Source organism: Acanthochromis polyacanthus, chromosome 2 (genome assembly GCF_021347895.1).
Source record: "Acanthochromis polyacanthus isolate Apoly-LR-REF ecotype Palm Island chromosome 2, KAUST_Apoly_ChrSc, whole genome shotgun sequence".
In the NCBI taxonomy this organism is placed as follows: Eukaryota; Metazoa; Chordata; class Actinopteri; family Pomacentridae; genus Acanthochromis; species Acanthochromis polyacanthus.
The window spans coordinates 33,340,252-33,367,864 of NC_067114.1; the positions used below are offsets into that span (position 1 = coordinate 33,340,252).

Below are 27,613 nucleotides of genomic sequence, written 5' to 3' on the forward strand. Positions count from 1 at the left end.
ACGGAAAAGCAAAAAACGATTTTGACATTACCCATGCCATTTTGAGTAAGAATATCTCAGTAACTACAAATATAACCCTGCTGCTTTTTTGTACAGTGATAGACAGATGGAACTGTCTTGTATAAAAATTTGGAGTCTCTGGTACCTGTCCCACACTGAGATTTTTGCCACCAAAAATAGCCAATTAAAAATCTCATCCAATTTTGGGAGCTCATATTTTCCAAACTGAGGTACCTAGAAAGCTCCAGTTTGCTAAGTTATCACACAAGTTTGTGGAGAATGGAACCCAGGGGTGTTAGAACACTTCTGTGCAGTATTTCTAGTGCTTTTAAGGTCCCAAACCCCACTCGTGAGTAGGTATCTCTTAATTTTGAGCATTTTTAGCAAGCCCCCATGGCCTGCAGAGTGTAGGGAAACACCTGGGGATGTTTGTGGGGCACTAGCTACATGCAGAGGCCTTGTTTACCAACTCACAGCTCTCTGGTATGTCTAGAGGCTGAGAAATAACCACTTAAAGATGCAAAAAATGCTGGCGAGACTTTTTATAGCCCAAATTCTGAAAATTTCAGACCCCCACAACTCAGAAACTATTTGAGCTACAGGCCTACAATTTTGCATAGAAAGTACTTTTGTGACTGTCTAATGGCATGCAAATTTAGGACTAATTTGAAAATGGTGCGGCAACCACCATCTGGTGAAACTACACGGAATGACCTTGCTATTATTTTGTTGTATAATTGTGTATATATATGTACACTGTATATATATACACACACACACACAAATAAAACTTCCATCCATCCATTCTCTATACACTGCTTTATCCTCACTGGGGTCGCGGGGGGTGCTGGAGCCTATCTCAGCTGACTCGGGCGAAGGCAGGGGACACCCTGGACAGGTCGCCAGTCTGTCACAGGGCTACATATACAGATAAACAATCACACTCACATTCACACCTACGGGCAATTTGGAGTAATCAGTTAACCTCAGCATATTTTTGGACTGTGGGAGAAAGCCGGAGTGCCCGGAGAAAACCCATGAATGCACAGGGAGAACATGCAAACTCCATGCAGAAAGATCCCAGGCCCACCCTGGGATTCAAACTGGGACCTTCTTGCTGCAAGGCGAAAGTGCTAACCACTACGCCCACTGTGCAGCCCCTCAAATAAAACATAATAGAGTATATATTGGTGGGATCTGTAAGTTTGAATTACTGTGATCCATATTGTATCTTATAACTGTTATCAGTGAGTGTTTCCTTGAGCAAAACCAGTTACCCCTTGTTGACTACTAAAATAATTTAATATAACGACAAGCCAGTCTTTTGAAAGGCTCTTTGAAAGAAACGGTTCCTAAAGATCCAGGTCTCTTCAAAGAGCCATAAATCACACCTCTAACAGTCACTGGCCCTGTACAGTTCTGTCTGTCTTCGCCCTGGTGCAACTCTGCCTACGGGAGTGGGAAGTTGATTGAAATCTGTATTCTTTAAGAATTTAAATTTTCTTCCCCTTTCCTTATCACTGTTTGGGTCATTTCAGAGTTGGGAGGACATTTGGGCTTCAAAATTTTTGAAAAATACACCTTCTCTTCTACAATTTTCTGCTCCATATTCATCTATAATAGTTAATACGGTACACTATCAAGGCTTGACAGGCTCAGCTTATATCAATGGTACCATTTTTATTCCATGTTTTATTTGTTGTTTGCTAGGCCTACGCTAATCACAGTAACAGGGTTACTAATGCATGCTAATGTTAGCTTCTACTCAGGAATAGAAACTAGATATTTAGCAAGCTGTTACTGCTGATTAGGAGGACAAACTTACTGGTGGAAAAAGAGTAAAAAGAATTTGTCTTATCCTGATAATATGAGGTAGAGTGAGACATTCAATCAAGGCTGACAATGTTATGAAAATATGAAAAATAGAAGAGAGGACATAGCTTTGCTCTTCCCATTCTTTCGGAAAACTGTTTGATGTTAATTTTAGCATATTGTGTGATTCACAGTTTTCTACTTCTACCAGCTAAAAAGGGTTGTTGTGGGATACACGTTCCTTGCAAAAATAATTATTTAAAATATTATGTTGATTCAAAAAATATTCCCACTATTACTAGAGAAATCAATGAATAAAATAATACCAAAAAAAGGAGATTTAAATTTGAATTTAACTGTTTTTTTGAAATTCAATTTGGTCGTCTGGGGGGTGGGACAAGACAAAAATGTCATTTTAGGGGGAACTCCAGATTTATTTGGTATTTTAAAATAATATATGTTCAACCCTTTTTCTCGTAGTTTTTCTTTAGATTTGGTCTCAGGACAAGTACATTTACACAACAATTGCATGTTTTAGTATTTTGTACATGGATTATTTGAAATTAAATAGGTGGGACGTAAAATGTCCTCCAATTCTGGAATGAACCGCTGTACCTGCTCCCTTTACCCACAGGAGTGATTCATGTCTGCTCATGTGACTGTGCAGTGTGAAGCCTGCAGGATGTGCTGTAGGCACAGTGTGCCTTTAAAGCCAGTGCTGGTGTAAAGTGAAACTTGAGGACAGGGGAGGGAGGTACAGTTTACTTCCTAAAAACACTCTCCTGCTTCTACCCGATACTCGTTGTCCTCCGTGTCACTGGTAATACAGACAGACCGTCTCTGTCTGCACCTGCGCTTTAACCTTGGCTGCTGTGGAGAGGCTACACTACAACTTGTAGATTTCCTGCATGGAAACAGAGAGTCTGCTGACCGGGACCGTGAACGGAGCCTCCGGGGATTATGGCTCCTGGTCGGGCTCAGAGCACCGAGGGGCCCCGGACAACAGACGGATGTCATACTCTGTCGCCAGAGAGTTGTGCAGTGTTGAGAGAGACTCAGGTGAGGTGTGTGTGTGTGTTTCGGGACGGAGAAGTCCACAGCGAGGCAGAAAAGTAAAAAGAAAAAAAGGATTTTTTTTAAGGACAAGTCGGTCACTCATTACTTACCAGAGCTGGACGGTTCTAGTCCTTTACTTGGGTAGAAGCAGCAGCGCTCAATCTTTGGCATCGAGAAGTATGTCAGCAGGCCTACACGTGCAGTCAGCTCAATTAAAATATAAAAACAGGAGAAAAACCAGCATGGCCGGCTAACACACCCAGAGAACAAACAGCACCACCTCTGCATTTTTTTTCTGTCATTCACCTTATGTAGATTGAGTCAATGCATGGCATCTACTTTCGTGGACAGTTTGAATGCAACAAAAACAGATTTTTCAGAATAATGACTCCAAAACACCAACGAACAACCCAGCAAGCCTTCTATGTATTTCTATTTATCACAGTCTTTAGTTACGTGTTACCTGGAAAAAATAAATGTAATCTGGCCGATGGTGATGGAAATGTGCCTGTCATCTGTGGAATATCTATTCAAACTTTATTCAGAGTTTAATCCATGGGCCATTTGTTTTCTATGAGTGAAAATGCTACTGTACTTTGTATATCACTCAATGCATATCATGTATCAGTGATTATTTACTGCTCTTCCTGTGTGTAAGTTTACTGCGCTAACTTTAGTTAACTAATATTGTGCTGTAGTTAATATCTTTTAAAAAATGTAAGCTTTTATTCCTATCAATATTCTGAAGGGTTTTAATTTAATTCAATTCAATTTATGGGTTGCGTTTCTTTATTTGCACAGGTACTGACAAGTACAGTACTCTGATATGCTTGTGTACTTTCACATAGGCGGAATTATTTCCATTTTTAAAAAAGCAATTTGCGAGTTAGACACCTAAAGTATTTTATATTAATATAACTACATTATTTCCATCTTGGAGACCACATTTGTGTCCCATGTGGAACAATGATTTTTAGACTTAAGTCTCGTTTTTACTTGCTGTTGGGTTCAGTTTAGGAAAGTGTCAAGCTATGGATCAAAATTCAGTCTTTATGACAACATGTTTAAAGCCTCCCTATTTTTTGGGTTATCATGCTGACAAATCCTGCTTCATCTAATATATGATTGGTTGGCTAAATAGGGGGACAGTAAAAAAAATTAAATCAAAGATGTGTTAATTAAAAACACATTTGTGACACAACAGGCATAATCTGGGAGAAAATATGTTTTCCTTAAAGCGTAATTAAGAATGCAGTAATTTTTTGGAGATAGGGCTGCTACATATTGCTAGAAATGTATAGTATTTAGCCAAGTGTTCACTGAAGTGTATCAGAGTAGTAGACTTTGGGTGCAAGCCTTTCATTTCTGCTGTAAATTTAATGCAGCTTTCTCCTCCCCTTCATTCTACGATTTTTGTGTTACTGTTTTCAACAATAGTACCAACTTTCAAGCAGCAACCTACACCCAGAAAATAGCAAGTTTTTGATCATGTAATAAATCAGGCCTGCTTCGTTTTTTTTGCTGCAAATGTACTGACCCTGAAGTATATGTGTCCCCTTTCATGATGCGTCTTGAAGCTGATAGAATTGAAGCAGCAGTGATTTGTTTTTTGTACCCACCACTTAAGTTTGTATGTGGAATTGTAATGCCACACCATTATTAATGACTTTCATAGGGGCGGGTCTGTATGCTGATCATAGACTATACATAAAACATGGATGTAATGACCATGACATCATCTGTTGGTCTGTAGAATACTGCTTTAAAGGATCAAATATGGAATTTGGCCTTTGCATTGTTGGTCTTTTGAAACCGGATCTAACGAATGAGCGGTGGATGTTATTTACAGCATGGGGTGGCATGGCTCAGTGGGTAGAGTGGCCGTCTTGTAACTGGAAGGTTGCCGGTTTGATCCCCGGCCCGTCGTGCTCATGTCAAAGTGTCCCTGAGCAAGATACCTAACCCCTAATTGCTCCTGGTGGGTCGTGATTAGCTGCATGGCAGCTTCCACCATCAGTGTGTGAATGGGTAAATGTGACATATCATGTAAAGTGCTTTGGATAAAAGCGCTATATAAATACAACCATTTACCAAGTCTTTGTCAACGACAAATTTTATTTTCAATGACCAATTTTTCTTTTTCAATGACAAATTTTATTTTCAACGACAAATTCTTTTTTTTCAGGGTTCTTTGTCTTATTGCCACCAAAGTTCTTGCAGTTCTGCTAAAAAAAAAACCCTCTCCAGCCATCTTCAGCAGTTCATGAAATCTGCCTCAGTTGTTATTGTTGCCTTCTTGTGGAGCTGTGAAATGGTCAAGAAAAATCAAACCTTGTTGAAAAGCCTTGTCATTATTGTCATTATCAAAAGTCAAACCAACTTTCGTGGAGTAATGCTTTTCATGCAAAGACCTCACGTTGCTGTTGGTTACCGACTAGATCATTCTTCATGTTAAGCACATGGCCCCCACCCCCACCCCACCTTACACCACACTGCTTAATCCAATTATCACCAACATAGCACTCATTTGCATTCAATAAACAGTCAAGTTTCTCGATGATGGTGTGGTCCTTGCTCGTGACATTCCTATTTACACATAGAAAAAATTAAATGAATAAATAAATAACATCTAAGTTCAGCTGCACTTTCTCTTAAATATATTTTCTCTTTTTTCTGCTCCATTGAGAAGTGCTGCTCACACTTGTCTGTCCGTTGGATTATGTGTGGGCTGTGTGCGTGTTTCAGTGTACTTGCAGTCGTGTGAAGTGTTGCCCTTTTAGTGTCAACCACCACCATGACACATCCTGCTTTGACGTATTGAGTCAGTTACACCAAATGTATGTGTGTGTGCAAGTCATGTCTCTTTCTATCTGACTGCTGAGTGGAAAAGTGGTCACATAAAAAGAATCACCTGACACCGCTTTTTTTTGTTCTGCTTAGTGCTTCAGTGATGTGCTACAGTATTCTTTTCTGACACACTTTCAACCAGTGTCAACATTATTTGAAAGCACTATCAATTTTGTCCAAAGTTAAGAAATGTTTTTAGAAAAGTCAGTTCAGATGCAGGCTGAGGTCAAATTAAAAGAAATACTCTGCCTCAAGCACAAATGTTTAATCTGAATGTTTTAAACAAATGTAAAGCATTACTTAGTTCAAGGAGTGGTGGTTACCCAGCACATGTGCTGAATAAGTTTCTGCTGCTTCTTTCCAGCAGACACAAACATCAGTGAGCCAGGCTCACACTTGACTGCCTCAGCTTGACATAATCTTTTAGAAAATGGTACACATCATTGAAAAATGCCCTTTACAGTTTCACAAAGCTCATAGTGACATGTCAGATTAAGCCACTTGGAGGATGGTTTTGTTTATGTGTATCTATCAACAAGCTCCACCATGTAAACTTTAGCAATATTTTCTAACCTTCTTTCTAAACTGTAGCATCTCTGATATAAGACTTTAGATGAACTACATCATCATTGGGAGTGCTATGCTGGACAGGTCCAAATTAGCCAATGAAAGAAGATGTTTTTCTTGGAACTGTATCTGAAAACAATGTTATGTCAGGAGTATTTTACAAATTGTAATTTTTTGAAAACCAAAAACCTTCTAAAACCCTTTGTTCTTCAAGACTGATTTGAAACTACTAAATAAGGACTGCTTGGGTTATAGACAGTCTCTGCCTTACACCCTCATTCATGTCTGTATTAGCTGCTGTGAGATCAGTTGTTTTTCTGTGTTGTCCATCACAGTCCCAGAGAGAATGTTTTTCTTTAAGGAGTTGTGGATGTCATCTCATTGCATTTAAAGCTACAGACACTGAAATACCCTCTTTAGAAGGGTACTTATACCCAGGGTTGTACAGTCAAAGTGAAATGAATCATCTTAATGCTGAAAATGCCATACCCTCAACCTCCTCTTCTGCTTCATTGGCAGCTCTCCCTCTCCCTTTTCCCCTCCTTTCTTCAATTTTATGCATGTGTGAGTGAGGTGTGTGTGCAGACATCTGATTGGATAATCAGCTAAATGAGGACCCCTGCGATGCAATTTGCATTGCAAAATTACTCAGCTGTATGCCGGGAAGAAATTCATGTTCATTTCATATTTATAAAGCCATGGACTGACCACTGATGCTTTAAAGAGGTGGTTAGTGTGTGCAAATGTATGTGATCTGTTTTACATTGCTTTTTCTGAAAGCAACACCCACTGGATAATCAGAAGATTCATCCACCTGGTGCAGCAATACAGGTTTCACAGGTATGCAAACAATGCAGAAACTACATTAGTCTTCAGTGTGTTTGCTACATAATAGTAAACAACAGAAAGATGAAGACAGAATAAACATGGAGCTGTCTGACATAATTCAGGAGTGGAGATAGTAGAATATCTGATCTCTGGTCATTTTTCTCTTTAGAGGGTAAAAACTTTAATGTGATACTCTGCCAAGTTTACACATAAAAGTCCGTTTGCAGTGTGTCAATCAACCCTTTGTGAAGGATAAGATAAATTCTTTAAATTTTTGCGATGTCATCACTTTTCTGGTTTGCACACCCAGAAAAGTCAATAAAAGTAGACTTTAAGCACTACTACAAATGAGGCTAGCAGTGTTTCTTGTGTCATTGGGAGGAGTGGAGATGTTGTCCGCTCATTCGATTTCAGTATTTTTGATTAGTGCATTATTCAGAGAATGATCCAAATCTGTGTGTGTGTGTGTGTGTGTGTGTGTGTGTGTGTGTGTGGGGGGGGGGGGGGGGGGGGGGGGGGGTGCACGTGTGCGGTTCTGCTATTTCAGTAGACATAAACCAGAAAAAGGGGACCACATTTTTATAATAGTGTGTCGCAATTTCACCATTCCCGATTTTGCTTCAAGAAGAAAAACAACCTTTATCTCAGCTTCCAGTCCAACCAGTTCTACAGACAACAGCATCTCCAAAACTGTTCCTGTTGTCACTTCTAGTCAGAGAACATGTTCTCTTCATTCTATTGCTCAACCATGTTAGTGATTTGAAGAACTGCTGAAAAAAAGTAAAAAATTAGAATTTTCAAGGAGTTTCCGATCTGTAGTCAAAGAATAACTTTCATTCTGAAGTGTAAATGTTTTTAGTCCTTGACTGAATTTTAGTCCTAGGTTCACTTTTGTCTAAAGATTTCTGAAATGCTTTATCACTTACTTCAATAAGCGTAGATGGGAAGTTGAAAGAAAGTCTGGACAAGAAAAACTATTATTGCTCTTTAACATGAAAGGTGGAGTATTACAAATGAATGTCTTACTTCAAAGTCATTTTGTGTTGTTTTTGCAGCTTGTGCCTATGGCTGATGTATAGAAACAACGCTGAAAGACTACAGCCATGGCCATAAGTTTGGACACAAGTACCATGACGCTTGTGAATCTTAGAAAATACCACAAAATTGTCACTTACAATACAGTACACAACTCCTGAGAACTATTATTAAGTTTCATATTTTTAATAAAAACATCAAAAGAGTTTGGTGTCATTTTGTTATTCTTACCAAATTCGGTTGTGAAAGTACTGCATTTTTTGTTATTTTCTTCTAATATTATATTTTGGGAACAAAGTTATTCCAATTGTTGGAACTTATTGATAATATTATATCCCTTGTTGATTTGTTGACTATTTAAACTGGTGCTGTCAAAAAAATATTAGTTATGTTCTGTAACAGACATCAAAACAGACATAGTAAGTCATGCTGTGTCCAAACTTATGACCATGGCTGTAGAGTCTCTCTACAGTAATGAAAGTGCCAACATGCAGATTTTCTTTTCTTTGAACTTTAAGAGTTCTGGTGGAAATCAGCATGTGAGGAGCAAGAACATGATTGTGAATTCAAATGTTGCTATTTCATGGTAAGCCATGAAAGGTAGGTGCAACTACAAAAATCAGGAAGTCCCTTAACTTACCTGCATGCTATGTTACAGTGTATTAAGAAAGTGGTTCATTTGAAATTTCCCCAGTGAGGTATCAATCTGATACCTGTTTAAAATAATGCAGCAAACTTAAAATTATATTAATGTGAATTTGTTATTTTAGTGCAGTAATTGCATACATACAGTGCTGTGATTAAGTGTTGCTCCCTACAGATTTGATATAAGAAAAGATAACCGAAGGAAACAAAAAATTCTGTTTTTAAGTGATGATTTAACTTACTGAAGGTGCTATTCACACACCCCTTGTCTTATTTGAAAAAGTAATAGCTACCAATCTACCAAATGACCAAAATTATTGGGCAGTTGGATTCAATTTCACCAGCCACATCCACATATGGTTGTTAGGCTTACTGAATCTTCTTTTTTCCTTTCAGCTTTTCCCTTCATGGCTCACCACAGTGAATTGTCTGCTTCCATCCAAAACCCTGTCCTCTGGATCCTCTTCTCTCACACCAACTAACGTCATGTCCTCTTTCACTGCACCCATAAACCTCCTCTTTGGTCTTCCTCTAGTTCAAAACTCAGCATCCTTCTACTGATATATTCACTAACCCTCCTCTGAGCATGTCGAAACCATCTCAGTCTGGCCTCTGGCTTTATCTCTAAAATATCTAACATGCGCTGTCCCTCTGATGTAGTCATTTCTGATCTTTTCTGTCTTGGTCACTCCCAAAGACAGCCTAAACATTTTAGTCTCTGCTACCTCCAGCTCTGCCTTCTGTCTTTTCCTCAATGCCACTGTCTCTAAACCAGACATCACTGGTCTCACTACCGTTTTCTACACCTTTCCTTTCATTCTTGCTGACACTCTTTCATCACACATCATACCTGACACTTTTCTCCACCCATTCAGACCTGCTTGGACACACTTCTTCACCTCTTTTCCATACTCTCTATTCAGTCCCTCCAGGATTTCGCGGGCGTTTTTCGTGATTGTTGCGGTTGAAAATGCCTAAATTTGCAGAACTTTTCTAAAAAATTGTGATAAAAGTTGAGATGTTTTAAGCTTATTTATTGTGATGAAATTGCGGGAGACACTGACAATTGCTAAAAAGCTGCATTTTTTTCCAGCTTATAGAACATGTTTCAACACTGTAATTGACAATATTTATTCTGAAATTAATTATTTAAAGTTCCAACCCATTTCCACAAAAGCTGGCACACCATGGTGTGACATTAGCAGCAGCCAGATACTGGTTAAATATGACGTGACCTAAATATGTAGCGGGCGACGGGAATTGATGGGACTCAGAAACACCCCCACAATTTAATCAGTTCTTCCTTGTATCATTTCCGATACATCCACAGTGGTAGATTTGTTGTAGAATCACAATCATGTGATCGTCATCAAACCGCTGAGGTAGCGTTCACTTGTTGCCATGGTTACCGTGCCGCTATCAGATATAGTGTCACTATGAATCCTTAACAAATCCGTGAATCCAAACTTTAAGCCATATCACTGCCGAAGTCTAATCGTTTGGTCCTTGTGTCATTCTGACCGACCCTGAAAATTTCATTCAAATCCCTGAGTCCATTTTTGAGTGATGTTGGTAACAGAGGAAGGATTCACACATGCTGATAGTCACATAACTCTGCCGTGTTCTTTGGTGGAGTAATTTATCTAAATTACCTCATTATTTCAGTGCTCTAACGGATCTGGATGCAACAGTTTCCATCATGGTGATTTGTCTGGTCTGTTGTCCGCTCAATTTCAGCCGTTCTAATATGTTTCGTGTGTAAAAAAAAATGTGTGTATCAATCGATGACTTTTTTCCTTTTTTTTGGTATTCCACCACAATATTGCATGGTTGTAAAACAGTTTAGCTCTGCTTTGGTGAAGAACATCAGTGAATTAATTGTTTATCACGGTCTTCAGCAGTATTTTTTTGTTGGTAAATGAGAGACACTAGTGTCGCACATGTCTGCATCTTTAAACCATAAACAAGGAAGTGAATTCGGTGACTTACATGCATTACGTTTGCACTGGGAGCTGCTATGATTGGCGGAACTCACAATTGCAGGAAAGTTGCGGTGATTGGACAAAATTGCAAGACTGCGCAAAATTCGCGGAGATTGGTTGATTTTGCATGAATTCGCGCGATCGCAACATCGCGAATTCCTGGAGGGACTGTCTATTGCTCTGGACTGTTGACCCTAAGTACCTAAAATCCTCCACCTTCTTTATCACTACACCCTGTAACATAACCCTTCCACTTGGGTCCCTCTCATTCAAACGTGTATTCTGTCTTGCTGCAGGTAACCTTCATTCCTCTCCTTTCCAGGGCATACCTCCACTTCTCTAGATTTTCCTCGACCTGCTCTCTGCTCTCACTACAAATCACAATGCCATCTGCAAACACCATAGCCCACAGAGCTTCCTGCCAAACTTCATCTGTCAGCCTGTCCATCACCATAGCAAACAAGAAGGTCCTCACAGTTGAACCTTGATGCAGTCCCGTCCCACCTGCACCTTGAACTCTTCTGTCACACCTACAGCACACCTCACCACTGTCTTACAGCCCTCATATATGTCCTGTACCACTCTAACATGCTTCTCTGCCACACCAGACTTCCTTGTGCAATACGACAGTTCTTCTCTTGGCACCCTGTCATATGCTTTCTCTAGATCTGCAAAGACACGATGCAGCTCCCTCTGACTTTCTCTGTACTTCTCTATCAACATCTTCAAAGCAAGTACTGCATCTGTAGTACTCTTTCTTGGCATGAAACCATACAGATGCTCACAAATCCTCAATTCTGTCTTTAATCTATCTTCCACTACTCTTTCCCATAACTTCATTGTATGGCTCATCAACTTTATTCCTCTAGAGTTGCCACAACTCTACACATCTCCCTTGTTCTTCAAAATCAGAACCAGTACACTTCTCCTCCATTCCTCAGGTATCTTCTCACTCTCTAAGAGCTTGTTGAACAACCCAATCAGAAACCCTACTGCCACGACACTTCCATACCTCCACAAGTGTACCTCCACAAGTGTATCATCAGGACCAACTACCTTTCTACTCTTCATCCTCTTCAGTGCCCTCCTCACATCACCCTTGCAAATCTTTGCTACTTCCTGGTCCATAATGGTCACCTTTTCTACTCTTTGTTCTCTCTCGTTTTTCCTCATTTATGAACCCTTCAAAATACTCTTTCCATCTCTGCATTTATCTGGGCTTCGGACTGGCACACAGAGGACACAAGCTTGTGCCCTGTTGAGGCTGCATTATCTTTGATATTTCTTCATCTGAAACAGAATTCTGATGTTCCTGCTACTCTCTCTTGTTCCACTGTCCATAGATGAGGAGGACCTCTACATTCAGCAAGCTGTTGTGTTCATAGAGGATGCCATACAGGTATGTGCAATGAGACTCCGTGACTTTAATTTCCTTTTGGTAAATATTTAGTAAGCAGTTGAGAATTACCATATAACAGTATTATCAAACAGCAGTCATTTGGGGAGGACTTGAACTCTGAGACTTTTTATTAATGTCCCTCATATTAATGTCCCTCATATTAATAGTCTTCCATAGGTTTACATACTATAGGACATTTTAGAAAAAAAAACTCCATTATCTTATTATTGTTGTATATGAAAATATTTGTAATAGCTGTGGTTTATTTTGGCGTTCTTCTGAAGTCAGGCTCTTTACTCAAGGGATTTGTGGTAAGACTTTCATCACTATAACAGCATTTTATTATTTTGCCTCCCTCAGCAAATCATCTATGTCTAGACAACAACTGGGCCACAAATCTACAGCGAGGTGTTTTAAAAGGGATCACACGATATTGAATTCCACTAGCTTTCCTGTCTGCTGTCTCAGTGTCACATTTAGGATTTATTTCAGGATTTTGCTTTTGCCATACAAAGCAATCCAAGGTCAGATACATGTGCACCTACATGAAGAGCAAAGACTTCTGGCTACTTCATGGTCACAACTGAAAAGTGACATTGCCCACGCTTTTGCTGGTGTTGCTCTTCGACGCTGAAACATAGATGCATCCATTTAGTACTTGGCACTCACCCAACTGAGCCACAGTTCATACTATGTCTTTGTCATTCTCGTCATTAAAGTTAAGTGTCTTGTTCATTAGTTACAATGATTTAGTCTTGGCAGGCAGAGAAATTAATGATTGCTGTATCAGTCTTTAATATCCTGCGATGTCTCAGAGAAGCAAAATCAGTGCACATTTTACTGTGTTTTCCTTGGCTTTTTTTGCTTGTACATGTTATATTGTTGTCTTCCCTTCTTTTGTTTTTTCTCTGCTTTTATATTCAAGCACCTAAAACTGTATTAATATATTCTGCTTGCTTGCTTACAGTACCGTTCCATCTACCACCGAGTAGATGCCCGCTCACTCCGCCTATATCGATGGTACTACTCCAGGATATGCCAATGGTAAGCTCACAGCTTTAGACGGTTGCTCAATCTGTTTGGATGTAAAGCTAAAAATACCTGAATCCATGTAAGTATTAATAAGTTTTAGCGACATGTACACTGGGACAGAGTACACTTTGACATGACTGAGTGAAGGAAATGCAGGAAAAGCACAAACAAATCAGAGAGTTGTTTCGGTTTCAGCGTTGTCCTGTTGTGTAAATAGTTAATGTGAATGTTGTTAGTGTCACTGTATTTATCATGCACTTCAAAGCAGGAAATCACTGGGAACTTGACAGAAATTCTCTTATTTAAATAAAAATTGTATTAGGGAAACCTTTAGTATCTGATGATATTTAATAGAGCTGTAGAGATTGACATGCATTGACAACAATGAGTATATTTGAGTATAACAGTGCAGAATGTAAAGAGAGCATGTAACTTCTTAAAACCTCAGTGATTATTTAGTTCCAAAGCTGTTTCAACAGTAAGAAGACAATCTTTCGTCAAAGAACTCCTTAATTTATTTAAGTCCACAAGCTGCTTGATGTAAATTATATGTTTTTTGTGTATTTAAAATCGGTAATTTTTTGGTATTTAATATATATATATATATACATACACACACTGCTGGGTTACATTTGAGGAATTGACACACCAAGTACTCTCCTACTCCCTGATTATATTAGCTGTAGTTGTCCAGTCATCTGGAAGCACCTCCTAACCACCCAGAGTCTCAGCTCCTCCCTGAAAACCATGCGACACATCTTCCTTTTTCAGCTTCTACCATTTCGTCCTCAGCCCTGCCCTTGCCTTCTTCATCTTCGTCATCACCAGAGTCATCCTACACACCACCATCCTTTGCTGTTTGGCTACACTCTCACCTACCACTACTTTGCAGTCACTAATCTACTTCAGATTACACCATGTATGCAAGATGTAGTCTACCTATGTACTCCAACCTCTCATCTGAGGAGCAAGAATGTGCTTGTGCGTTCAAATGTTAGTATTTTATGTTGAGCCTAATGTTGGTGCAGTGAAAAAAAATTAGGAAGTCACTTTACTCACCTGCTTGTGACAGTGAATAGTCACAAGCAAGTGCATGAGACACGACAGCTAAGATAAGACAAAAGTATGCCATTTAGGAAAAGTAGAAGCCGTGTTTCTGCAACACATCAATCGCAATGAATATCTTGTGTTAAATGTACTGAAAGATGCTGTGGTTAACCAGTCCTACTTGAAAGTGCTTACTTCCTTATTATAACCTGTAGTTTGTGCATTATAATAGACCCCTGAGCGGGACTGTTCTCCTAATCCCACTCAGCTGGATTTCTGACCATTGCCACGTTACCACAATGTGTGTGTTTCACTCTCACCCACAACCACAACTATTCACACTAGCACAATACAAAGTTCCCATTACTTCGTCTTTTCCAGTTTTGCAAGGAAAACATGCTATTTTACTGTGTAGTATTAAGAAAGTGGTGCATTTTAAATGTCTCTTACACTTATTGATAATAATGTAGCAAACTTATAATTATATTCATAAAAATTTGTTATTCTACTGCAGTAAGTGCATATATACGGTGCTGTGATTAAATATTGCCCCTCTACAAACATCTGTTTTTGCAAAGGTAACCCAAGGAAACACAAAATCCAGTTTTTAAGTAATGATTTAATCTATTGAATGACAAATGCTGTCCAACTCCCCCTTGTCCTATGTGGGAAAAGTAATAGCTACCAATCTACCCAATGACCAAAATCATTGTGCAATTGGGTCCAATTTCACCAGCCACACCCACATACAATCATTGCTAGGATTACTGAATCTTCTTCTTCTATTTCTTTTCCTTTCGGCTTTTCCCTTCATGGGTCACCACAGCAAATCATCTGCTTCCATCTAACCCTTTCCTCTGCATCCTTTTCTCTCACACCAACTAACCGTATGTCCTCTTTTACTACAGCCCTCTTTTACTACAGCCATAAACCTAGGCCTCCTGCCTTGCAGTTCAAAACTCAGCATCCTTCTACCGACATATTCACCATCCCTTCTACCATTTTGTACACCTTTTCCTTTCATTCTTGCTGTTCCTCTTTTATCACACATCACGATGATTTAATATAAATAAAACTGATTTGAATTTAATTAAACGATGAGCATCACGCCTTCAATTTCCAACTTGAGAGTCATCACTCTGACACTCTTTTTCATTGTGTTAGCCATCCCATTATGATTGAAAGTTTGTACTTTTGGAAATACGCCAGTAAAAAAAAGCATACAGCTTCAGTTTACAACAGACTTGAGTGATCCATTTATTATCAACACTTTTTAAAACAAGATGTAACTTTTTACAGCACCATCTGGTAACCTTCATCGAAGCATAAAGTTGAATGAACAAATACATGCTAAAGTTTTTACAATTTTCTTTTGTCTAGGGAATTTTGCAACCACGCCTATATCCGTTTATCCCTTTCTTTCCCTGTACTAGGGGCCTGGGCCTGACCATTGCAGTGGTCTTGTTGCTGGCATTTGTGGAGCGTCCATCCTCCCTATCTGTTTCCTCAGACCCCCGGATTCGCTCTCCATCTATTGAGCCTCCTTGCGGCTTTACAGAGAGCATTGAGATGGTCTGCCTCATTATCTTCTGCCTTGATCTTGCTGTCAAGGTAAACACAGACAGAGTGGAAAATATTTTCTTTCAGGACATGGACAACTGTCGGGTTAACATTTGATACAACATAGAACTCACCTCATATGTTGTTTTCAAATAGTCTTTCGGCTCTTTGTTAGTTTTAGTTAACTGCTTGTTTGTCCGTTGGCACCACTACTTCTTCTGTTTTTTCCTCAGAGCTATTTGATTGGCTGGGAGGAATTAAGGAAGAACAAATGGCTGATTGGTTACACTGTAGTCATTTCAGTCTCTATCATCGACTGGGTGTTGTCTGTCAGCATGGACTGTGATGAGGTGAGGCTCATGCTCCTCAAAACATCAGTCTGGAAAGTTTGCAGTAACTATGACCAACTGGTCGTGTCAGCAGACCAGCAGACAGAATCAGGTCACCTCCTGGGAAAAATCATCTCATGACAGCTAGATCTTTGAAACTTTCATTGGTGACTGTTAAGTGATAGACAATTGCCTCAGAGTCAATATTGAACACTGAATTTAATATCAAATGTTACACTGGTACTGGTGGTCATAAATCTCATGATGATTCCAAGGCTAACTACGCAAACACTTAAGTTTAAAAAAATTCACAGTTATGCTAAAGTATAATTACCTCAACCTAGCTAAGTTTGTCATTTGTATATTGCATATTGTAACTTTAAGCTTGCCCTGGACGGCACTCTGAGACAGACCTTGTGAATTCATAAGTGTGTATGAGCCAAACAGCATTATACATTCAAATGGTGATCTTCTCTTTTCTTAACTAATCAGAGACTTAGAGTGCGGAGGCTCCTCCGACCATTTTTCCTTCTACAGAACTCTTCTCTGATGAAAAAGACACTAAAGTGCATCAAGAGGACTCTACCAGAGATTGCCAGGTATCTGAATCATTTCATTCATGTCTGAATGAGCACCCTGCTCACTTTTCAACAGTCATGAGGGCAAACTGTCTAGGTCAGATGCAGTAACATTTCTTTATCACTTTTATCACTTTCAACATGGCAAAAGTCTGAACTACAAGCTTTAATGAACATGCAGACACAATTGATGTGCTTGAGGTTTTGGGAAGCGATTTGGGTAAGGCATTTACTTTTCATATTTCAGCATCAATATTGGTCCAAAAATATGACCTGGAGCAAAATACAACTTTACTGTGATGAAGACAGATGATCAGATTAATGAGACTTGTCAGTGATGAAAGTAATCCTGATTTTGACAAAACATTAACATGAGTTTAAGTTTATTTTGTTGCTTCCAGCTGTTTGTGTGAGTCTTTCCTCTAAGTTTAGTGAAATACTGGCAGCGTTAGACAGCAGCTGAATCCATATGAGTGTTTCCAAAGAGAGGAAGTTGTTCAGATTTACATGCTTGGAATGACAGAAGTAACTTTGTCAACTTATATTTATAAAATATCCCCAACATGGAGGATAGGATCAAATGTGAGCTACATTGTGTACTTTTCCTCTCACAGGTTACATAGAGTCCCAGTTGATCAGTTGCAGTTAAATCTTTTGGTACTGAGGTCTGTCACAGCTGTGTGGATATTTTAATTTTACTGTTTGTGAAGTAGTAGTTTAGATAATGATCACACATGGGCAAAGTTTTCATTGTTAAGAATTTTATATTTAAACTAAGCCGTTGTATTAGTTATTTTGACACTAAAGTAAATTTCAGAGAATTACAAATTACTAGGTTTAAAAGCAATTATTTACATTAGCCATCATTTTGTGGAAAGGGACAGCTGGGGTCAAAAGTCAGAGGTTAACTCAGAACTGCAATCTTTATCTGTATATGAACGGAAACTCACAGTCGGGGTTTAAGTTTAGAATTTACACACACTCACACACACACACACACACACGCGCACACGCACACACACACACACACACACACACACACACACACACCGCACAACTACATAAATTGTTCTGGAAAAATTTGCTTTTTAAAAAATTAAATAAACATTTGTAACTTTCTTTTTTCCACTAAAGCATGTGAATATGCTTTGGACAAATGTTACAGTGATAATCACGTCAGACCCACTGGGTTGCAGAATTTTTCTGCCTGACATATTTGTCAACACAAGATTATAAAAAAAGGATCCTTGGCAGAGAAATCTTCAATTTAATTTGAACACTATAAAAAACCTAACTAATGTTTCCAGAGCACTTTCACTGTCAGCAGGTCACTGCTTCCTCAAATTCTGATCATACTGATGATATGCTCTGACTGTACTAATATTACTGAAAGGTACCCTCCCTGCCTGTGTAAGTGGATAATAGTATGTCCAAATTATAAAATAGTTTTGCAATTTACAACATAACTGTAAGAAGTAAGGTTTGGGGGTTGTCTGGTCCTGAAGATTGTTATTTATACGTGATAGTGCTCGTTTATCAAATTGACATTCAACACCATCAGTTTAGAGGGACTAAACAGTAAATTGGCACCAGGAGTAGCGGCACAACCAAAATTTCTCAAATTAAATTTCATTATTTACGTGAATATTCCAGAGGTTTGATGGTTGAAAGTTGGCCTGTTCTGTTTTGGAACATCAAAATAGGACAATACCATTGCTATGGCAACTGACATTATTTTCTGGAAATACTGATAATGAGTTTACAAAAGTGGACTAAAGAAGGTGAAATTTCAAGCAGAATTGCAAAAATACAGCACAATTGCTAAACAGAACTGATTCTTGATAAGTGTGTTCTCTAGGCGATATGACCGTGATGATTATGATGCTAGACAGTGAGTCTTTATATGGAAACTTGACTTCGGGATAAATTTGTGATTCGGTAGCTAAGATGTGAAAAAATCACTGCATTTATCTGAAGTATCTAAAGACAAGTTTAATCACTTTCAAGATTCAGATGAATATGAAACTCTCCTGGTTATATTAGAAAATGTGTTGTTAAAGGGTAACTCCAACAAAGGCTAAAGAAACAAAGCAACTAATGCTCCCAAGCAATAGTTCAGTAAGAATAATCAAAATAACCATACTTTAAACATCCTTTAAACTCTGTTCCACATCCAAGCCAAATCAACACTGTAATAATGAACACAGATGACCATCTTAAAAATATATCATATAGCAGAGTTTGTTAAAGTATAGTTAATCAAATGGCTCTCATGTTTTTATCTTGGTAAGCAATGAGAATAGTCTTCACATCAGTTATACCTGCTTATCCTTTTGATCGGGTGAGAGGCAGTTCCATTTGACATCTGCGTACACTGGGCAAGTCAGCAGTTGATTACATCTAGAGGCAATTTAGAGTCACCAGTTACCCTTCATATCTTTGGGCCTTTTCACCTTCAGCCTAAACATGTTTGTGGATTCTCATGTCTTTGCAGTGTAATCCTGCTGCTGGCACTTCACCTCTGCCTCTTTACCATGATTGGCATGCTGCTGTTTGCTAAGACTGAGGTGAGTGTAGGTGTTTATGGCCACACCTTGTTAAATACACTGTATTTCCTACTTAACTGCTGACTTGTGTGGATGTGTATACTGTATGTGTGTGCCCAGTTTAGATTTAATATATTAAACATTCAGGGCCCACAGTAGGAACACAACAGAAGTTAGTACATATTTTATTACTGGGATTCTGTTCTTTTTAATCTTCTCAATGCTTCATATGTCCTTTATTTTGGATGGCAGATGCAATCCTCCTCAGCATGGGGGAGACCTTATTTCTGGAGAGGTGTTCTATCATTCTTCAGAGATACTTTTTAAGGTGCTCTTTGCTAAAGGGATGCTGTTGCTTCACCTTTCGCTTTAAAATGAAACACCTTTTGTAGTTTTGTGCCACCCCTGTGCTCAAAGCCAAAGAAATTTATCTCGACCATCATCTGACCAAAGAATGTTCCTAATATCCATCAAGTTGCTTTTAATGTTATTTAGCAATATTTAACCTTGTAATTGTGCACCAAAGCACTTTTTTTTTCATTAATGCTATCCATAGCAGGTTATGTTATGCAATGTCCTTCCCATTTTCTGAGCTGTCACAAAAACGTACATCGATAACCCATGGGCCTAGTCTGAAGCACTTCCACGTCTTTGTCAGAGCTAAATTGTGCGAATACTCCAATGTCTGTTGTGTCATTTTAGGACAACCACTGTGACTGTGGTTAATGGTACTACGGCTCATCGTATATCTTCTGATACGTACTACTGTGTTTCTAATAATTTTAATCGCTCATTGATGTGCCTGAATCATTCTCTCTCTTTTTAAAGTCTCATTTTAAATCAATTTTAAAATCGTCTGTCAATTCTTCTCCATGTGGAGCCAGAATGCAGATGAACATAGCCCATAGGTTCAAACTGAGAACATTTTCTCACCATATTCATGCAGTTAGGGTGACATTGTTTCAATGATTACAAGGTTTCTAACGTGCCGGTAATCGTAGGTGTATTCTCTTCTGTTGCATAGAGTTTCTTCTTGGTATTCTCAGTATTGGTTTTTTTAAGTATTTGTTGTTGTTTTTTTTATCCATGAGAGGAAATACTGTATTTGTTGACTTAGAAGTAATGCAATAATTAATAGTTGAATTTTGAATCATTTGACATTTAACTGATATTGCACAGGGGTGTGCTCGTATCTGTTGTGTACTGTATGTCTTAAGTAGGAACCAGTAAGCTTGGTGCTGAGAGCCACAGTCGAAGGGAAGTCGGAGAGTAGGTGCAAGCTAATGTCATTTTTATTTTAGCTTTTTCCAGACATTTTTCATCAGCAAAAATTGTACAACAAGCTATAATACTTCCCACAGATTGAACTGTTTGTAATGTATTGATGAAGAAAATAGCACACCTTTTGCTACAGATGCTTTCTACTGTCATGTGTCACTCATTCATTCCATTTCCCACAGTTATGCACAATTCTTTTATCTTTTGTTATTTGTTACTGTCTGTCAGACCCCTCTCTTACCTTTTGTTGTCACACCTTTTGTTTTCTACCCAGACCTCTTGATTCAATTACATTTTGTTCCTTGTTGTCTTACCTTCTGTTACTGATTAGCAAATTAACCACTGTTCACCCTTGTATTTACCTCCCGACTCTTTGACCATCCCTAGAAAATGTGGACTGGGTCGGCTTACCTTCACAGAAGCTTTGTGTTGGTAAGCCGACTGTATGCCAGAATACCAATAAACACCCCACTACAGCAACCTTTGAAGGACGAAGAGTCAAATTTCTGCACCAGTATTCTAGACAACATATACAATATAGCTTAAAAGTTTAGAAGAGTGCTGTAACGATATCACTAATTATGGAGAAAATGGTTGTGATGATGCATAGCCCATACACTGATGCACAAGATAATTTCAAAGGAGCTGTAAGCTTTTTAGATGCTTACAAATGAACATTTGCTTAACTTTTTAAAAAAGTTTTTACAATAAAAAATTACAAAGGGTTTGAATTGTAATTTGAAGTGCTGCGATATGTACTGCGGAATCCAGTACAATCTCAGAAACATGTTCTGCTTTTTCAAACAGATCCTATTTTTATTACTGTGAAATGAAAAAAAAAACTAACGACAAACTCACACAAATTCTTGGATGGTGAAATTCTTTACTTGATCCCGTTGATAGTACAGAAACTTTAAACCATTTACAAACCATAAGGAGTAGAAAAACCTGGAGCTGGAGCCTCATGTTTGACATTTTTCTCATTTCAGCCCTTATAAACCTGTGTAGGGATCACAGTAGGAGATGTAGTTCTTCTCTGCCTGGCCTTGTCTTTGTTCACCACTCTCTTTCTCTGTTCAGGATCCAAAGAAAAATGGAGAGTGGGAGTTACATTTTCGAACCATGCCTGATTCTCTCATGTCTCTGCTGGTGCTGCTCACCACTGCCAACAACCCAGACGGTAGACAATAAGTGTCAAATGAACCAGCCATGCTCATACTGTTAAATGTTACTGCCCAGGGACTGTCTGATCACCTTTTTATTGTCCCCTGTCCTACTACAGTGATGATTCCTGCCTACTCCCTAAACAGAGGCTACTCCATTTTCTTTATCACCTTCAGTGTCATCGGTAAGCAGCAGTTAGATTTGAAGTCATAGAGAGGATTCTAAGTACATTTCAATAAAAATGTTTTAGAGGTATTTTTGTTTTTTGCTTCCTGTGAGGAACCTACTGCCTGATGAACTTACTGACAGCCATCATCTACAACCAGTTCAGGGGATATTTACTGGTGAGTGACCCGTACCCTTTCACATGCTGCTGCCTATATTTAACCAAGCAGCACTGACAGCAGTTCCAGCTCCATAGCCCAGGAGCACTATGGTTGAATGATGCTTTTATTATGTGTGTCGGACAGCATTAACATGCAGAAGTCTTTGACTTGGGAGGGGTTTTAGTTTTACTAAGTAAATCATGACTGCTGTTAATATGTGATTTTCAGCTAAAGAAAAGGCAGGTCAGTAGAACTAGAACTTGTGTATCAGAATGAGAAAAGGCAGCCAGGGCAGCAGAGATGCCTTCATTCATGGACCACCGCATCACTCAACACTGGGTAATAATGTGAGGTTTTGTTCTTAATCTGAGTATAAAAAGAAAAATTGGCTTGCTATCAGATGTTGCCCCTCTGCACTGTCATGCATTTAAAGGGTGTCCTCCAGTGAATTCACACTGCATCTCTGTAAGGGTGAATGGTTATAGGAAATAACAAGAAAAACAATAGTTGCAGTCAAAGCTGCAGAGGTTTGGCCATCCCAACTCTTCCAGTTATGGGTGAAGTTCAAACAGCTGGATCCTACATTTTTCAGAATGCAACTAATACAAATCTTCTTAGTGTCTACTCTCTCTCTCCACAGCTTTAGTTTGTCAGGCAGTCTTTTTGTAATAAATTTGTATCATTAAGGATTTTGCTGCTTGACTTGCTGTAATTTACAAACCAAAAATTTGATAGACACATGAATTAAAAATTTGTATCATTTAGGCACAAGACGATTGTATCCCCAATGGAATCATCAGGGTTACTTTCCCAGACTTGACAAAGTTCTTGCAAAGCCACAAGCTGCCTTAGAGGAAGATGGCATTCCCCATGACTGCTTCTAAACTTGTTCTTGTAACTTAAACAACTTAGTATCATTGAAAACTCCAGTATGGTCATTTGTACTTTCCCCGCAGTGTTATTGGTGAGTCTGCATTGCCATCTTTTGGGCTATGAGAGAAGTCTAACTGGATTTTAACACACAAAGTTTATAAACGGATGTCAAAGCATCAGAGGCACCACAGTGTTCACATAAAGCAACATATGCCAGTGTTTTATCAAATATGTGGAGAATCACCTGCTTATAGTGCAGTACAGAGAAATACAAATATATTATATGCAGATCTTTAGCAAGCTAAATACACACATACTTACCTGTACTAATGCTTTCAGTGAATTATATGTGTTTGCTGTTACCCTTGTTTCCCTTGGGATAACCTAACAAATGAACCCTAAGCACCAAAGACAAAGCAAATAACACAAATTCTGCAGATTTGCACATTAAGGACCTAAAATAATCTGTGTAATCTTTTGTTCACCTATTTGTCTAGATGTCGGTTCAAACATCCATCAACAGGAGACGACTGGGCATCCGAGCAGCTTTCCAAGTCCTCAGTTGTCAGGGAGCCCAACAGGCTGCTGAGTAAGACTCACACACAGTTGTTTCCATCACTTCAGAGGACATTACATTGATTTGTATTGTTTTCTCCGCTTTGAAGTTCTATGTGAATCTGAGAATCTGCCAGAATATCCTCACAATTCATAAATGTTCTTCCTTGTCAAATAAGATTGTTCATTGGAACAATATATGTCAACACGTAGACACTTGTGTTGTGCTTTCTCTGTCAGGGAGCGTGTGCATGTTGATGCTGTGCTGAAAGTGATGTCCAGAGTCAAGATGAAAAGCTACTATCGAGCGGCCATCACTACGGTTAGAGATGACACAACATCACTTTCTGCACACAGACGCTCATTCCCATACCAACATCCCCAAGGAATTCAAGTGTCAGGTTTAAAGCAGACTGAATGAACGGGAGCCATCCTGAGGGTGTTTTCTGGTCGCTAGAATAGCATTTGGTCGCCTGTAGGTGGAGGCCATGTTACAATGCAATTTCAGGCAAATATACAGTGTCATGTGATGATGTCACATCACCACTGAATGACACACTTGCTGAGGATACTGTTGTGAAAGCACAAGAAAAAGGAGGGAGGAAGGGGCGCTCGAGTGTATCCCAGCTGAGTTAAGGTGAAGGCAGGGGACACCCTGGACAGGTCACCAGTCTATCACAGGGCTACACATACAGTCACACTCACATTCACACCTTCCCGCAATTTAGAGTTACCAGTTAACCTCAGCATGTTTTTGGACTGTGAGTGGAAGCCGGAGAACCTGGAGAAAACCCACGCATGCACAGGGAGAACATGCAAACTCCATGTAGAAAAATCCTGGAAAATCTGTGGCACAGTTGCAAGGCGACAGTGCTAACCAACAAGTCACCGTGCAGCCACAAAAATCATATTTAGAAAAAAATCTAACAGATTCATGCAACATTTTCCTGCTTTCTGTAGATGAAGGATCATAATTTGATACTTCCAGGTTATGTAATCCAAATTGTCTTCTCCCCCAAAGTGACCTGCTATGCATCTTATGCAGAGCATTGGTCTGACGTGAATGTGCTTCAATTTAAAATAAGAATACAAAATGAGAAAGAATTGATTGATGCTCCATCAGCTTCTCTTCCTTTTCTCTTCACTCATTTTCTGCAGTTGTCACGTTTGCTCTTCCAATATATCAGGTAGCACGGCAGTACACAGAAGTCAGCTACATGGATCGAGAGCAGTTCAGGGAAATTTTTGACGAACTGGATAAAGATTGCATCAAGGAGGTACAACTGTGAACACAGGCTCCATCGTCTTAAAGATTCCTTTGGAATTCCACTTCTCTTTGTCATCTGTTGTATGTCTCTGACTCTGTGTTTCTTCCAGCACCCTCCTTTGCCTCAGTACAGGTCTCATGCCCTGCAGAGACTCCAGGTGATCTTCAGTCACTACTATCTCACTGTACTTGGCAACGCAGTGGCCCTGGCCAATGTTGTGTGCATTTGTGTAAGTTGCACACACACAGTCACACACATGCACTGACCAAGCTGGTTAGCTTACTGTAACACAGTGTTTGTGTTTAATGCAGACTGTCTTGGTGTTGAATTCCGAAAAGTCCACAGCAGAAAGAGACAACTACGTCTTGGAGGTGAGTTGAATTCAGTCATAAATACTTATATGATAGATAGATAGATAGATAGATAGATAGATAGATAGATACTTTGTTAATCCCAAGGGAAATTCATTCAAGAGTTGAATGTCTTCTGAGGTCAATTCCTTACATAACGTTTACTATGAATTGTAAATTCTGATATTCCTGATTTAATCTTTCAAACACCACACAACCATAAAAATCCAAAGAACTGATCTTTCCTCAGTACCTTTACATTTAAAATCCACAGCTTTCCTCCTAGTCAGTGTTGATCTTCTGAAATTCGATTGCATTTGTGTTATTTTTAAATATTATGGATTTATAATTTGCGTTATCAAAATTTGTCTTGTTAATAGCAAAATGTCCTGAGGTGATTTGTTTCATCAAAACTTTTTGTGATGGGAAATCACCATTGCAGCCTTTTTGAAGCTGTGAACATGAGCTACTAAAGGACTAAGGTGATTTCACCTTCTCACTGTCCCACTGTCAGATCATCAACCTGTGCTTCATCCTCTACTACTTGTTTGAAATGTGCGTGAAGATCTTTGCCTTCGGCTGGCTAGGATACCTGTCTTACAGAAACAACATCTTTGATGGCTTCCTCACCATCCTGTTACTGGTAACGACACAGTTATTTTCTTATTTAGGATTTCACAGCTGCTGTTTATTCTTATGTGGAAAAAAATTATACTACAAAGATTTTCTATTCAGCTATGTTATACCGCTCCTGAGTCTAGTTACCCACAATATCTTTAATGGTTTCTTGTCATTTTTATAGTGTCCCATAGTATAACATAATGTGTCTTGACTGTGGTCGGATTCATCTGCAGTAATTAAAAAATACTGACATTCATTTTTTAGGTGTGACATTGTCACTTGGTATTCAACTCTCTGTACTCACAAACATGTACTTCCTCACTGTAGGCTCTGTGCAATATAAAGTGTTGCTACTGTATGGAAAAAGCACAAACATTGCTAGAAATAGAGACAAATCCAAAATTTGATTTTGTACAGTATTACCAATTTATAATGCCAAAATTACAAAACTCAAAGAAAATACATCAAATGTAGAATGTCTTTGATTATTTGTTTTGCAAAAATGTGAAAACCAAAAAGAAAAAGAAAACTGGAACCAACATGTATAACATTGCCTATAGGTGTTACCTATAGTGGGGAAAAAATGCAACTGTACATACTATAAAAATTGTATTATTTCCCTTTTTAAATTTTGTTTACACACTTGTTAGTCCTCGGACTATTCTTTTCCAGTTTCAAACCTTCCACAGGTTTTTGGGTTCAGAGGGTTAAGGAATTGCTCATTTGATAGTTAATACTAAAATAAGAAAACATGTGGTATCTATTTTCTTATTTTGGTCAAATGTGAAGCTATGGACAGAAACTGCTCAGTTTTGGGTAGCAAAGGATAAATATAATTGAATTTTAAATAGGAGAAAACAGCTAACCTGACTTTGTTCCACATCCCAACACCGCTGAAGCTCACTGATGAGCATATTTGAATTTGTGTGCAAAAATAGTCCAAGAAAAACAACACATTGTGGTTTTATATACAGGGGGCCTCACTGTTTCCTTAAAACATAAAGGTGAACTGTGACTGGAGACTGTGTGGCTTAAAATGAACGTATTGGGATGAAACCGTGGTTGTTAACAAAAGAGTTGCTGAATACAGAGAGTTTGTCAGAAATCAGTCTGTCTTAATGCATGTTTTTCCCATCAGGCTCTACAGATCACTATATTCATCACCTACAGGCTTCCTAATTCACAGTGGTGAGTTTTCATTTTCCTTCTTTACAGTGATTGTATGTTCAACTCCTGTTTGCTCTTATTAAAATTAAATTTCCCTCGGGATTAAAGTATCTATTAGAATCACACACTGAAAATGTTTGTTTATTCATTTGATAGGGACAGTGCATATTAATGATCATCTATTTAGACAAGCAATAGATGTAAATTTGCCAGATTTTAGCAAAAGTGCTAATTTACATCTGCAGTCCCTAGGCATTAAAAAAAAAAAAAAATAGTGAAACATAGGACAATAGAGCTCCGGACGTCACGTGACTCCGTTTGTTTACGCCGCCAAGTTGGCAGGAAACTCCGCTTCAAAATGAATGGCGCTGGTAGAAAATTTACGCCGTCTGATTTTACTTTTCATTTTAAATCAGACGATATTATAAAATATACAAACAAACTGGACAAACTAAACATTATCCGATCCATATCATGCCCCCGGTATCTTATTTAAGAATCTTGAGACGGTCGGAGCGGACCTCTTACCGGACCTGCGATACCCTGACATCTACAATTACCTGATACATTTTCCTTCATCCTACTCCGGTGAATCTCTTAACCCTTTAAGCTGCAGTCAATTCCAGCCATTTTCAGTACAAAAAAATCGCTAATATTCTATTTGTAAATAAAAATATGACGAGAAATACAGGGAATATTGGACGCATCGCGAGGTGCATTTCCTCGAAAACGACCTATTCGTGGATAA

General features: G+C 38.7%; 1 protein-coding gene across 5 annotated transcripts in view; it reads left to right on the top strand.

Moving 5' to 3' along the window:
* Positions 1-2,560: 2,560 nt before the first annotated feature.
* tpcn2 (two pore segment channel 2) overlaps positions 2,561-27,613 on the top strand; it is a 38,007-nt gene continuing 12,954 nt past the window's right edge. For 2 of the 5 annotated variants that reach the window (XM_051941991.1, XM_051941996.1), the window contains exons 1-17: positions 8,752-11,713; positions 12,116-12,171; positions 13,139-13,215; positions 15,684-15,861; positions 16,044-16,160; positions 16,632-16,738; positions 19,212-19,284; positions 21,622-21,721; positions 21,824-21,889; positions 21,985-22,049; positions 23,402-23,493; positions 23,700-23,781; positions 24,647-24,736; positions 24,837-24,956; positions 25,039-25,098; positions 25,592-25,720; positions 26,837-26,886. In XM_051941991.1, the coding sequence (XP_051797951.1) occupies positions 11,536-11,713; positions 12,116-12,171; positions 13,139-13,215; positions 15,684-15,861; positions 16,044-16,160; positions 16,632-16,738; positions 19,212-19,284; positions 21,622-21,721; positions 21,824-21,889; positions 21,985-22,049; positions 23,402-23,493; positions 23,700-23,781; positions 24,647-24,736; positions 24,837-24,956; positions 25,039-25,098; positions 25,592-25,720; positions 26,837-26,886 (1,640 nt within the window). In that variant the 5' untranslated portion in view covers positions 8,752-11,535. The other 3 variants (XM_022204345.2, XM_051942004.1, XM_051942015.1) reach the window with 3 other exon arrangements.